The sequence below is a fragment of the Camelina sativa genome, chromosome 9, assembly GCF_000633955.1.
Source record: "Camelina sativa cultivar DH55 chromosome 9, Cs, whole genome shotgun sequence".
Lineage (NCBI taxonomy): Eukaryota > Viridiplantae > Streptophyta > Magnoliopsida > Brassicales > Brassicaceae > Camelina > Camelina sativa.
In genome coordinates, this window is record NC_025693.1 from 8432283 (window position 1) to 8446562 (window position 14280).

Consider the following 14280-nt stretch of genomic DNA (forward strand, 5'->3'; position numbering starts at 1 on the left):
AAAAAAAAAAAAAAAAAAAAAAAAAAAAAAAAAAAAAAAAAAAAAAAAAAAAAAAAAAAAAAAAAAAAAAAAAAAAAAAAAAAAACTGGTGATAACAAACAAAACTTATGCATCCCTGTTTACTAATACATAATTGTGTACAATCTCTTCGCAATTTAGGAGAATTTGATAATGCAAGTCAAGAGTGTAGTCGTTAATGAATAAAATAAGTCATCACCGAATTGACCCGGAACAAATTAGGGATATAAGGTTTTGACAAAGTTGTAGTGGCGGGCGCAATGGACCGCATTCATATAGTAGTAGCTATGTTAACCCATTCTCAAGGGCACATATACCATTTGTGTACACAAGGACCACCTTTCGTGATTCTTTCCTCTTTTTCATCGTCCACCCTCACAAATGTGATCTCCACATATATAAAAGTGCGCGAGAATTATTTTCATATATAATAGTACAAAGAAGAGATATAATAACATTTATGTAATGTGTTTACCATAATACCATATGCACCCAACCACCATTTACTTTAGAAATGTATGTCACTCACATAGCCAAATAAACACATGAATAATCGGGTGCTTGAGGCTACAATTTCGGAATTGTCTTGGTGGTGTGATGACCATCATTTATAACCTCGTTCTACTTGATTAGTCCCTTTCTTAAATTTCAATTCAATTTTTTCTTACTTTTTTACATTTTGTTTTGGGATCAAATTCTTACTTTTTACTTGTCCTACAATCTTTTACTATATTTCACTTCTTAAGTCAGAATACAGTAATTACAGTTTCATCGTAAATTGTAAGCATAAATCCATAATAGTATAAATACAGTAATCTATGTTTTCAAATCTATGTTTTAGCAAGTTCATCGTAAATTGTCTATCCTAAAATATATAAATCCATAATGGTATTTTGATTACCATTTCTAAGCATAGTTGTAATTTGTAAACATAGTTTTTTTTTTTGGGTGGGGATTTAACGACGACCAACACGGATATTCACGTCTTATTGTCCGAACATTTTTTTGCTTTACTTAACGACACCAGTTCAGTTCGTAACGACGCAACTCCACGAAACCGTACTTTGGTTTCCTCGATGTTTCTTGTTATCTGACTTATATGCCCTCGCCAGTCAGCAATATTTACGATCAACTCCACGAGCCGTGTTGTTAGACTTTAACCTTCTGTGCGGTTCTTGTCACTAATCCACCAGACACGACCAAAACTGTTCTAAATTAAATAACAATAATTCAAAAACTGATAGATTATCAATGACGATAAATATGGTCTTCTTAAGTTTTTAAGAACTTGTCAACAAAACTACGTAATCATAATTAACACGCTAAAGATTTAAAAAGTGACACGTATTTGAAAACTTCGCGTGTCAACCCAAGGCATCACCCTTATACTTTTAAGCTCGCCACGTAAATTAAAATGTTCTTGGGAGAATCATATTTTTCAAAGTCAAAACCCGAAAGCTTTCTCCTAATTTTTCCGAAATATTTTCATAAATCACAATTATGGTTTATGATCTTTATTTTCCGGGGGAAAGTATAACTCAAAACCTGGTTGATAAGCAAACAATTAATGCTATTACAGCTCACAAGTTGACCGAGTGATGTTAGAGTATTAATTATCAGCCAAAAGAAATTGGCTTAGTTTAAAATTTGGAAAAAGATGATAAAGACTGAACATAAAAACGAGGATCTTCTTTTATTTTTTTCTTGGGCATAGAGAATCATGAATTGCATGGTTGGTCCATAATAAAGATAAAGTTTTGTTGGCTTTTTATTTTGCTTGCAAGCATAAGCATGTGGTCCTAAGACCTAAAAATGGGATTAAAATGACAATGTAAACCCTAACTAGCTTACTGTAAACGTGTCAAAGACAACATTTTTTACTTTGTTTGTATCCTTACGTTAACTAATGTTATTTTTTGCGTAAATTTCGTTCTTATCTAAATTATATATATCAAATAAATTCATGTGGATAAATATTATGTTTGTGTTCATTAAGTATTAATTAACAACTCAATTTACGAAAGTGAGCAAATTGGCACAAAACAAAACCCTTTTCTACGTACGGTTCTTCAGTGAAAATATACTAAGGACTCTGTAAATACTTTGTTTCTTTATTATAATCTCAAGCTACATTTACAAGATACAGCTACATTGTCTTATATAGAACAAGAAGAACATTCTAGGCTTAGGTGACTCATGTGTACAGCTGTGAATGGACTAGTCATCATCCCTATCGACAAGAGCATCAAAACGGTTGTTGTGCAGAGACTTTGCAGGTACAGACAAATTTGTCTTGACACAAGGATGTTGACTGGGCTTCTGCATTGGGCTTTTACTTTGCTGGATTTGTTTCAGGCCCAGTACACCTATTTCACCTTCATTCCCCCTCAAACTTGTGGTGGGTGAAGCACCAACACCAAGTTTGCCCCTAAGAGCTTCAAACTCTCGTCTTGGAAGAGACTTGGTAAAGACATCAGCTAACTGAAACTGTGCTGGGATATGATGTGTCTCAATGTGCCCCAAAGCAACCTGTTCCCGTATATAATGATAGTCAGTATCAAAATGCTTGGAGCGTTTATGCAGAGCCGGATTTGCACTTAGATAAACTGCAGAGAGGTTGTCACACTTGAGCACGATGGGATATTGTAGAGAGACTCCCAAGTCACGAAGAAGGAATGATATCCAAGTTATCTCATGAGACGTTGCTGTAAGTGCTCTATATTCAGCTTCTGTTGAGGAGTTGGAGACTGTTTCCTGCCTTCTAGCTGACCAACTGATGAGATTGGGAACAAGGAGAATACAAAAACCTGTGGTTGATCTCCGAGTCTTCTTGCAACCAGCATGATCACTATCACAGAAAGCTGATAGTGATAAATTGGAGCTTCTATGTAAATACAGACCCATGTGTAAGGTGCCCTTGATGTATCTCAAGATTCTTTTAAGAAGACCAAAATCTGAGACTGTTGGTTCATGCATCCTTTGGCACACGAAATTAACTGCAAATTGGATGTCAGGTCTGGTGATGGTGAGGTATTGAAGCTTCCCTGCAAGACTCCTGAAATAGGTTGGCTCAGAGAACGGTTCTGGATTTAGTTTGTCCAGATTTTGTGGCAGCGGAGTAGGTATTGGATTACAATTGGACATGGCAGCTTGATGTAAGATGTCTTTGGCATAGGCTGTTTGATGAAGAAAGAGGCCAGTGGAGCATGTTTGAATTTCCACACCGAGAAAATAGCTAGGTTTGCCAAGATCTTTCATCGAAAAGCGTTTGTTCAGGGACTTGAGAAGAGCTTGTAGCAGAGCCGAATCATTCCCAGTAAGCAACATATCATCAACATACATGAGAAGAACGAGAGACTTACCATTCTTGTGGTATGTGAATAGAGAAGGATCAGATTTGCTGCAAGTGAATCCAAACTCTATTAAGTATTTGCTGAAGGTGTCAAACCAAGCCCTTGGCACTTGTTTCAGGCCATAAAGAGCTTTGGTAAGACGACACACATGAGATGGTCGCTGTGTGTCAATAAAACCAGGAGGTTGTGTCATAAACACTGGCTCTTGTAACTCTCCATGTAAAAAAGCATTAGAGACGTCAAGTTGTTTGATTTCCCAGTTCTTTGACGTTGCGACATCAAGTACCATTCTTATAGTTGCAGTTCTTACAACAGGACTGAATGTCTCAAGATAGTCCAGTCCCTCTTCTTGATCGAATCCTTTGGCAACCAGACGAGCTTTGAGTTTATCTACAGATCCATCAGGTTTGAGTTTTGTCTTAAACACCCATTTACATCCCAAAACATTCATATCTTCTGTAGGTTCCACCAGATCCCAAGTGTGTAACATATGAATTGTACTGATCTCATCATGAGCGGCGTCATTCCACCCTGGATGTTGTAGAGCAGCAGTGATATCCTTCGGTTCTACAGGAGCAAATCGCGAAGTGAGAAGCACATACCTCGGATTAGGCTTATGAATCCCAGCTTTAGCTCGTGTGATCATAGAGTGAGTATTATCTAATTGATCTTCTTGCAGCTGATCTTCAAAATCCTGTTCTTCGACTGCAAAGTTGTCAGTTTCGTCAATCGAAGGAGTGTCAGTTTCTGAGTCACTTGCAGTCGAAGGAGTGTCAGTCTCGGAATCACTTGGAACTTGAGTATTTTCTGGAACAATTGTATCAACAGGAACGTTCTCAGTAACCAGATTCTGTGTTGGAGTCTCTTGACAAGAATAACCTGGTGAAACTGAGACATTTTCTGATACAAGAAGTGATTCTGGAGGTATTGAAGCAGCTTTCCAGGCTTGAAGCAGAGGAGTTTGATATGTTGGGATGAGTGACTTGTATTGATTTTGAAATGGGAAGCATTCTTCATCGAAAACAACATGGCGAGATATGTAGACTTTTCCCGTAGGTGGATAGAGACATCTATATCCCTTGTACTGAGTGTGATAACCGAGAAAAACACACTGTAATGACCTTGGATCAAACTTGTGAGCAGCCATTGGGCGAAGACAGGGGTAACAAGCAGAGCCAAAAACTCTAAGCATGGAATAGTTTGGTTTCTGTTTGAAAAGAACCTCGTATGGACTGCAGTTATTTAGAGTTGTTGTAGGAAGCAGATTGGTGATGAAACTTGCAGTGAAGAAGGCTTCCACCCAATGATGAAGAGGAGTATGACTATGAAACAACATTGTCAGGCCAAGTTCTACAAGATGTCTGTGTTTACTTTCTGCAACCCCATTTTGTTGTGGGGTATATGGGCAAGATATCCTGTGTAGAATTCCATTTTCAGACAGATGTAGTTTCAGATTGTTGCTAGTGAACTCTCCTCCCCCATCACTCTGAAACATTTTTATCTTAGTCTTGAATTGGTTCTCAACTTGTTTCTGGAACACTTTGAATATAGAGAGGAATTCAGACTTTGTACGCATGGGGTAAAACCAAGTGAATCGAGAAAAATCATCCACAAAAACTGCATAGTATTTAAACCCTTGATTGGATACAACTGGTGATGGTCCCCATAGATCACAATGAATCTTATCTAGAGGACTCAACACTCGAGAATCTGAAGAAAAAAATTGAAGTCTACTGTTCTTCCCCATCTGGCAAGGCTTACAAATGGAGGTAGTGCTGCTCTTATTCAAACTGATTTCCTTGCTGTTCTTTAATTGTTGGAGAACTTGAGAGTTTGAGTGCCCAAGTCTATGATGCCAAGTGTCTTCAGGAGCTGCACATTGGCGATTAGAGAAGAGAGCTACAAATTCTTGATTCTCCAACAAATAAAAACCACTACTTCGAGGACCCTTTGCCACCACCTTCTGAGTGGGTATGTCAACAACACAGACTTTGTTAGCATCAAACCAAACTCCACATGGCAGATCATCACACAATCTTGAGACAGAAACAAGCGATTTTTGCATATCTGGACAGACCAAAACATTGTTTAGAGATATCTTACCTGCCGAGGAAGAGATAGTGGTGGATCCGACATGAGTTATAGGGAGATAGGCTCCATCACCGACCTGAACCGTGTCATTCCCTGTGTAAGTTGTCGCAGATTGCAGGTTTCCAGCAGAAGGAGTAACGTGAGCGGTAGCACCCGAATCTGTGATCCATTCGTTACCATCTGAGACTTGCAGAGAAGAGAACACTTGAGCAATATCAGGCCGTTGATAGTTCTCATCAAATCTGTTCCAGCAGTCAGACGCAAGATGACCAATACGTCCGCAAATCTGACAGATAGGTCTCTCTCCGGAGGCTCTAGGGTTGGATTGATGTTGAGAGAAGCCTCTGCCTCTGGACGAATAACCACCACGTCCTCTGTTTTGTCCTGAAGACCTTCCCCGACCACGATATCCACCTCGTGATGCATTCCCGTATCCAGTTTGTTGAGCTTGAAAGGCAAGATGTGGTGTAACAGACTCAGGAGCACTGTATGACCGAAGCTTTGTATCGAAGTTTTCAACTTCAGATACAGCATCACCAAAACTAGGAGGAGACGCCTTGCTCAGAGAACTTTGAACAACAGTTGTGATAGGGTCGTAGTCTCGTCCCAAACCATTCAAAAAACCAAATATCTTCAAGGACTCATCGATAGGTTTGCCAATAGAACTCAAAGCATCACAAATAGCTATAAACTCTCTGCAGTAAGCCGCAAAAGTCATGTCTTTTTTTTCTAGAACCCACAAGCTACGGCGAAGAGTAAATTCTCTAGCTATGCTACTCTTATTGAAGTTCTCAGCTAACGACAGCCAAATATCTCTAGATGTGGTGAGGTTGTGAACATACCCGAGCACTTCTTCTGACAAGGTACCAAAGAGCCAGGAGCGGATAAGCTGATCTGTGCAGAACCAAGACTCATACAGTGCGTTGGGAGTCTCTGTGACAGTGTTGCTGGTTGTTGACGAGACGGTACGCGGGGGAGCTGTGATGGCACCATTAACGAACCCAATGAGCTTTTGACAAGATAGGAGAGACTCAAACTGAGTTTTCCACAAAAGATAGTTGGTGTTGTTTAGCTTGATTGTAACTGTACTGGTGACATGGATGTTATCAGGGAAAGGATATGCAGTCGCCATTGAAGAACCTGTGAAGGTTACAATGGCTCTGATACCATGAAAATATACTAAGGACTCTGTAAATACTCTGTTTCTTTATTATAATCTCAAGCTACATTTACAAGATGCAGCTACATTGTCTTATATAGAACAAGAAGAACATTCTAGGCTTAGGTGACTCATGTGTACAGCTGTGAATGGACTAGTCATCATCCCTATCGACAAGAGCATCAAAACGGTTGTTGTGCAGAGACTTTGCAGGTACAGACAAATTTGTCTTGACACAAGGATGTTGACTGGGCTTCTGCATTGGGCTTTTACTTTGCTGGATTTGTTTCAGGCCCAGTACACCTATTTCACCTTCATTCAGTTCAGCGCGAAAGTAAACACAGGATATTAAATACAAAGAATTTATGGATTGGATGGTAATAGTTTTTTTTACAGCATTGGTTTATATGGTCTATTATTTTTTTTCCAAAGTCATTGATTATCTAACAAAGACTGCAGCAAAAAAAAAAATTTCTTTCTTTTATCTATCGGAATTGAGATTTCAAAAGTTTTAATGTCCAGAAAATAAAATAATTTTTAAATTTTTTTTTATAAATTCAGAAACAAAATCCAAAACCCCACTTTTATGGGTTTTTTCTTACAAGTGTTAAGAGACTTTTTTTCTTTTATTATTATTAATTTTTTTTTTGTACAGTCAAAATCCAAAACCATAATATGTAGCACATTAGCATAATGTATGTAAGTATATATGTAACATTGAAAACATGAACAAAACTCTATCGATCGACCCGATCGTTTTCATATATACCCGATCATAGTTCTCACATGCACATTCTAAAGAAGGCAAGTACACATTACTTTATAAGATGGTCATTCCCGTGTTAACTGAATCAAATTCACCATTAACTCTTAACCGCTCATCCAAGATCATAAGATAATCTGTAACACCTATTCATGATTAAGAGTCTCCATAAGGTACTCTTTTTGGCAAAACTTTCATCAAAATCAAAATGGACACTTAACTTCAAACAAAAGAAAACAATCCTATAAAAACAATTGATATGAACCACAGAGAATACTATTTTCAGATTTGAGAAATTATTGACATAGATGAGAGATCAGTACAACGTTTAGTGGGATCAGATGTGGCCCCTTTTATAGAACAAGTATCAATGACCCAAGAATTGGACTACAAAATCTTCAGTGGGTCCAATTTTTGTTTTTCACCACACCACCAATGTCATACATCTACTGTTGCCACTTATATAATAATATTCATATAGCTTGGAGGGATAACTTGCATACTAATCTTTTCAGAAAATGTATTTACAAATGCACATATATATAAAATGTAGATATTAATTAGAATATGATTTTCTATAATTAATGAGAAAATTAACCACCAATGCGCATTTATTTATCTTGTGTGTGAAATGGCTTTTTATCCTCTAGTCACATCACACAAAATTTCAGAATATAACGCACACCAAAGTATAGAACAATTTCAAACTTTCATTCTTTCAAATTGAGCTTTATGTGAAAACATGAGTTGGGTTTTCAAATCGGTAAAGAAAAGAAAAAAAATGGAATATTGTAAGAGAGCTAGCCAGTATTCTTTTTGTGTCATGAGCATATTTAGGGGTCTAAATTAATATATTTAAGTTAAAATTGGGCAAATATTGAAATATAGTAAAGTTAAGGGGTGGGATCTGATGAGTTGTTGGAAGAACACATGCATGAGTTGTTTGGGCTTTAAAATCACTTCAAATAATTGTCTGTTTTGTAGGGCACAATGTGTCCTATGTTAGGTGTAATCGAAACCCCTTCCATAAACAGCTTGAGTAAACACTTATGTTTTAATCCCTACAATTCTTCATTGCAAGTATTCAATACATATATAAAACCATTCACTTAAGATATATAAATTCTTTTATATTAAGATTAAATAGATGATGTTTCCCTTATATTTTTTTTTAAGATCAAAATCGAATATAAAATATTATAGATCCTTTCTATCCAAAAATTTTCAGTTTTTTTTTTTAAAAATAAATAATAATATTGTCTATATATGTAGAAGTAGAAGCCTGCGATTGCAAATGTGAAGTAGTTTGAGTGTGAAAAACTGAATATAGTCCACAAGAATAATTCAATATGTCATTCATTTTTAAGTAAGAGTTTAGGGCACTTAAAACCCTTAATGGGTCCAAAATATTTGAGAGTAGACCTAGCATATCAATAAGTCAGATTTGTCCATGATGTGTGTCTACAAAAATATTAGATATCTCACTTTATGTGATCATTAGTTTACTCATAATACATTCTCCATTCTCTTAAAAGATCCCCAATTCAAAAATCTAAACTAAATTTTGATGTATTCTATAAAAAACCGACTTATCTAAAATTCTAAACGAGTATATATGAGTTTTTTTTATTTTTTTCTTTTTTTTTCTGAATGCAACCCTCTTAAGGATTTTCCAGTCGATAGGTTTGTGCCTCTATTTGGAACTGTTGTAAATCAGCAATGGCTTGTCCGGTGGTTTTGGAGCTTCAGCAGTCGGCGGTGAGTGCATATGCTAGTTTCTCTCCCAAGTCTGTATCCCTTTGTTGGACTTTTCGTTTTCTTTATGTTGGGCCTTGGCCCTTTTTTAGCTTTTGTATTTTTCTTATGTTTTTTATTAATAAAGAAACCAAAAAAAATTCAAATTTCGTATTTTTTTTTTTTGTTTTTTGAAAAGCCAAACTTTTTCGTCTCCCTCCGGCGAATAAAGCGAGTCACAGGAAACTAGCCGACGATTGAAGAAGTGACAAATCCGGTGAAAGTTTCGCGATCTGAAACACAAGTCAACACCGAGTTGACCAGTGAGAGAGACTGAGAGAGTTTAGTGGTGGTGTGGTGATGGAGGAAGATGAGCAGCCAAGAGGTGAGTTTCGCGGCGACGGCGAGTCTGAGCCTAACCACCAGAAGAAATCTGGAACTCCGAGGCTTTACATCAAAGAGCTTGTGATGAGGAACTTCAAATCTTATGCTGGTGAACAACGCGTCGGTCCTTTCCACAAGGTTAGGGTTTTTACATTTCCTCAATTTCATTTTCCAAAATTGAAGCTGATTAGGTTTGGGTTTTATCGCGTTTTCTTGAATTCGAAAGTTTTGTTAACTGGGTTGTTGAAATTCAGAGTTTCTCTGCGGTGGTTGGACCTAATGGGAGTGGGAAGAGTAATGTGATAGATGCAATGCTTTTTGTGTTTGGGAAACGAGCTAAGCAGGTAAGTAGTACTCTTTTATCTTAGTTATGCTCTTTCGATTAAGTTTTGTTTGAGTAATCTTATGTTTTCGTTGCTGTCAGATGCGGCTGAACAAAGTTTCAGAGCTAATTCACAACTCAACTAATCACCAGAACTTGGATAGTGCTGGAGTCTCTGTACAGTTTGAAGAGATTATCGATTTGGTAAAACGTTGTTGTGTGCTTAATTTTTATTTGGATACCTTATTATGAATATATCTTTCAATTCTGTTTGAAAGTTTCTGAAGTTTTTGACTTTCCAGTCTCTTTCATTTTCATTGACTTTGGATAAGATTTGTAGTGATGTGAACTGTTGTTTTGAACTAATACAGGAAGATGGAACTTATGAGACTGTTCCTGGAAGTGATTTCATGATTACCCGGGTTGCATTCCGTGATAATTCGTCCAAGTATTATATTAATGACAGGTCGAGCAATTTCACTGAAGTTACAAAAAAGTTGAAGGGGAAAGGAGTAGATCTCGACAACAACCGTTTCTTGATTCTTCAGGTTCTCAATTTAGAGAAAGAGCCTACATATTGTTGAATTTACGTGTTTCCCTCCGCTAATATTGTTTCTTGAACGTTGACAGGGGGAGGTAGAACAGATATCACTCATGAAGCCGAAAGCTCAAGGTCCCCATGATGAAGGTTTTCTTGAATACCTCGAAGATATCATTGGAACAAATAAATATGTGGAGAAGATAGATGAATTGAATAAGCAGTGAGTGATCTATGCATTCTATAGTTTCTTTTAAACAGCCAATGCCCAAGAACTGTGTTTGAGGCGCATTGCTTGAATAGAAAATGCAATATCACCTGCTTTCTTCATAAGCATATCATATTTGCTCTTTTGTGAATGTGTTCATAATTTACTAGGCAGATTTAGATGCAAGTGGTTCCTGATTTGTTGGATACTATTAATATAATTGCAACTGCCTCTGAAATTTAAGGCTTGAAACGCTCAATGAAAAGCGGTCTGGAGTTGTACAAATGGTGAAACTAGCTGAGAAAGAAAGAGACAACTTAGAGGTTTGTTGACGTTTGCCCTTCTTTTATGTGACCCGGTTTTGTGGTATATGTTGCTAACGTGATTTTGGAACAGGGTGTGAAGGATGAGGCAGAGAATTACATGCTGAAAGAGTTATCACATCTCAAATGGCAAGAAAAGGCTTCAAAAATGGCACACGAAGATACTGTAGCTAAAATTACTGATCAGAGAGAAGGCTTGCAGAATTTGGAAAATAGTCTGAAAGATGACCGGTAAGCACTACTAAATTCTCTTTAAAATATCAAAAAAATTATATGAATTCATTGGTAACAATTATCGTAATATTTCTGTTTCAGAGTGAAAATGGACGAAAGTGAAAAAGAGTTAAAAGAATTCAATTCTGTGCATGAAAAACATAAGAAGAGACAAGAGGTATGTCTGAAGTCCAGATGTGTTCTGCTCTCATGCTTATTGCCGAGAAGGCTAAATTCAAATATTTTTCTCCTAAGTTTCAACAAATGGTTAATCACCTTATCTTCCTTTGCAATGATTAGGTTCTTGATAATGAACTTAAAGGCTGTAAGGAGAAGTTTAAAGAGTTTGAAAGGCAGGACGTAAAACATAGGGAGGACTTGAAGCATGTGAAGCAAAAACTCAAGAAACTTGAGGATAAACTTGAGAAGGTTATAATAGTTATAAAAGGATGGTTGAACTTTTTCATGGGTGCATATACCTTACCTGTGTTGTTATGCAGGATTCATCCAAAATCGATGTTATGACAAAGGAGTCTGAGGACTCGACGAATCTAATACCTAAACTTCAGGAAAATATACCAAAGCTTCAGAAGGTCTTGGTAGATGAGGAGAAGGCATTGGAGGAAATCAAAGAGATAGCTAAAGGTGTGTTATGCTTTAGGATCGTTTGCCCTAAATAATGATGTCCTTGTTACCCTGGCAGCTTCTTTAATAACATTGCAGTAAAAAGGACTTTATAACGATTAGCTTCTTGCTCAAGAGTAAGCTTGTTCAATTAATTATTTCTGTCTTGTTGCAGTTGAAACTGAAGGTTACCGGTCTGAGCTTACAAAGATTCGTGCTGAATTAGAACCTTGGGAAAAAGATCTAATTGTGCACAGGGGAAAGCTTGATGTTGCATTATCCGAAAGTGAACTATTGAGCAAGAAGGTACATCTCATATGGTTATAACAATTTGCTTGGTGTCGAGAACTTTTGCAGTAAAAAGAATTTCTAGAGAGGTTTATATTAGCTTACTCCAACTGCTTTAAAGAATTCTTTGCCATAATCAAATCTTATATGCTTCTGGAGTTGCTTCTCGCTGATCATTGCCACTTTGTCATTCTAGCATGAAGCTGCTCTGAAAGCCTTCATAGATGCTCAGAAACAGCTCTCTGATATATCAACAAGAAAAGAAGAAAAAGCTGCAGCAACTACCTCTAGGAAAGCTGATATAGAGAAGAAGAAACATGAAGCAATCGAAGCTCGAAAAGTGGAGCAGGTATTTTTATTAGGATATGACTGTAGTTTGTAGTAGTTCTTGTGAAACTGAGAGTATGTATCTTAACTTCTGCAGGAATCACTTAAAGAGCAAGAGATACTTATTCCACAGGAGCAGGCAGCCAGAGAAAAAGTTGCTGAGCTCAAATCAGCAATGAATTCTGAGAAGAGTCAGGGTGATGTTTTGAAGGCAGTTTTACGAGCAAAGGAGAATAATCAAATTGAAGGAATATATGGAAGGATGGGGGACTTAGGTGCCATTGATGGTGAGTATATTGGTCTATCATCCAGTATATACGTTGCTCACCTTTAATATTGCAGACTATTTTTTCTCCTTGTAGTATGAGGTGTGACATTTTAACTGACAATATCTTTCATGATAAATGGATTTAAGATGTGAATCCACAGTTGGTCGTTTAAATGATTTTAAAAGAAATACCTCAAAGCTAACAATCACTGACATGGCTGTCCTATGCAGCAAAATACGATGTCGCCATATCAACTGCATGCGCTGGCCTTGATTACATTGTTGTGGAAACAACTTCTGCAGCACAAGCATGTGTTGAGCTGCTGCGGAAGGGAAATCTTGGCGTTGCAACATTTATGATATTGGTATTGCATACCACTTTCTGTTTATATGCTTTGAATTACTAGCCTGGCCAATTTATTAAAAATGCCAACTTATACAGAAGAATAGTAATATAGGGATCCTTTGATCTGTGATACTGAGTTGGTCTTAGTAATCATACAGGGATCCTTAGATCTGTGATTCTGAGTTGGTCGTAGTAAAATTTTATCAAATTAGGAAGTTAGGAACGTGTTATGGTGGATTTTGAATCAGCAAATGAAGTGCAGTAGGGAGTGTTTTTAGTAATTCTTCAAGGGGACTGAAATTGAAGCTTTATATTCTTTCACCAAGTAGGTTCTAGTTATTGCTCGTGCAGATAAAGAATGAATAATCCTTCTACAATATTCGTTTTTGCAGGAAAAACAAACAGATCATATACATAAACTGAAGGAGAAAGTGAAAACTCCCGAGGATGTACCACGCCTCTTTGATCTGATCAGAGTAAAGGACGAAAGGATGAAACTTGCATTCTATGCAGCCTTGGGAAACACTGTTGTGGCAAAGGATCTTGATCAGGTATATTTGTGACTGCTCATCAAGACTGACTCAGCTACAGAATTTATTTACTGACATTAGTAAATTATGGACTCAGCTAATCTAGTGAAACCCAAGATGGGTAATACCTTTTAAAATACAAACTTTCTTTGGAATCAAAGCTGAGCTAATAGAGACAAAATTTCTTGCTTATTAGGCAACACGTATTGCATATGGTGGGAACAGAGAATTTCGAAGAGTCGTGACCCTTGATGGCGCTCTCTTTGAGAAATCTGGTACGATGAGTGGAGGGGGAGGCAAGCCACGTGGGGGAAGAATGGGAACCTCTATTCGAGCCACTGGTGTGTCTGGCGAAGCTGTTTCTAATGCAGAAAATGAGCTCTCCAAAATTGTTGACATGTTAAGCAACATCCGCGAAAAGATTGGCAATGCTGTGAGACAATATCGAGCTGCAGAAAACGAAGTCTCTCGCCTGGAGATGGAACTGGCGAAAAGCCAAAGAGAGGTACTGTCTTCTGTGAATTTATCAGTATCATCCTCCCTATTATTGAGATATGTGATCAAGTTGCCTTAAATGTAACCAATTGTTTCTTTCTTTCATCGTTAGATTGAAAGTCTCAATTCTGAGCATAATTATCTCGAAAAACAACTAGCTTCCCTGGAAGCTGCATCTCAGCCAAAGACAGATGAAATCGACAGGCTTAAAGAGCTTAAGAAAATCATCTTCAAAGAAGAAAAAGAGATTGAAAAACTTGAGAAGGGTTCTAAACAGCTGAAGGATAATGTGCGTA

General features: G+C 37.2%; 2 protein-coding genes across 2 annotated transcripts in view; one reads left to right on the top strand and one right to left on the bottom strand.

Moving 5' to 3' along the window:
- LOC109126555 lies at positions 5074–6647 on the bottom strand. The gene is made up of 2 exons (XM_019230228.1): positions 5475–6647; positions 5074–5334 (listed from the first exon to the last, which is right to left on the bottom strand). The coding sequence occupies exons 1-2, from the start codon at positions 6592–6594 to the stop codon at positions 5306–5308; spliced, it is 1149 nt and encodes a 382-aa protein (XP_019085773.1). The 5' UTR covers positions 6595–6647; the 3' UTR covers positions 5074–5305.
- Positions 9299–14280, top strand: part of LOC104710733 (structural maintenance of chromosomes protein 4-like) — an 8815-nt gene continuing 3833 nt past the window's right edge. Inside the window, exons 1-17 of the mRNA XM_010427382.1 lie at positions 9299–9640; positions 9757–9846; positions 9927–10028; positions 10196–10372; positions 10455–10585; positions 10815–10893; positions 10967–11124; positions 11209–11284; positions 11407–11535; positions 11607–11751; positions 11906–12036; positions 12215–12367; positions 12443–12632; positions 12845–12978; positions 13352–13510; positions 13686–13994; positions 14097–14273. Of these exons, the coding sequence (XP_010425684.1) occupies positions 9479–9640; positions 9757–9846; positions 9927–10028; positions 10196–10372; positions 10455–10585; positions 10815–10893; positions 10967–11124; positions 11209–11284; positions 11407–11535; positions 11607–11751; positions 11906–12036; positions 12215–12367; positions 12443–12632; positions 12845–12978; positions 13352–13510; positions 13686–13994; positions 14097–14273 (2502 nt within the window). The 5' untranslated portion in view covers positions 9299–9478. The remainder of the gene's footprint in view (positions 9641–9756; positions 9847–9926; positions 10029–10195; positions 10373–10454; positions 10586–10814; positions 10894–10966; positions 11125–11208; positions 11285–11406; positions 11536–11606; positions 11752–11905; positions 12037–12214; positions 12368–12442; positions 12633–12844; positions 12979–13351; positions 13511–13685; positions 13995–14096; positions 14274–14280) is intronic.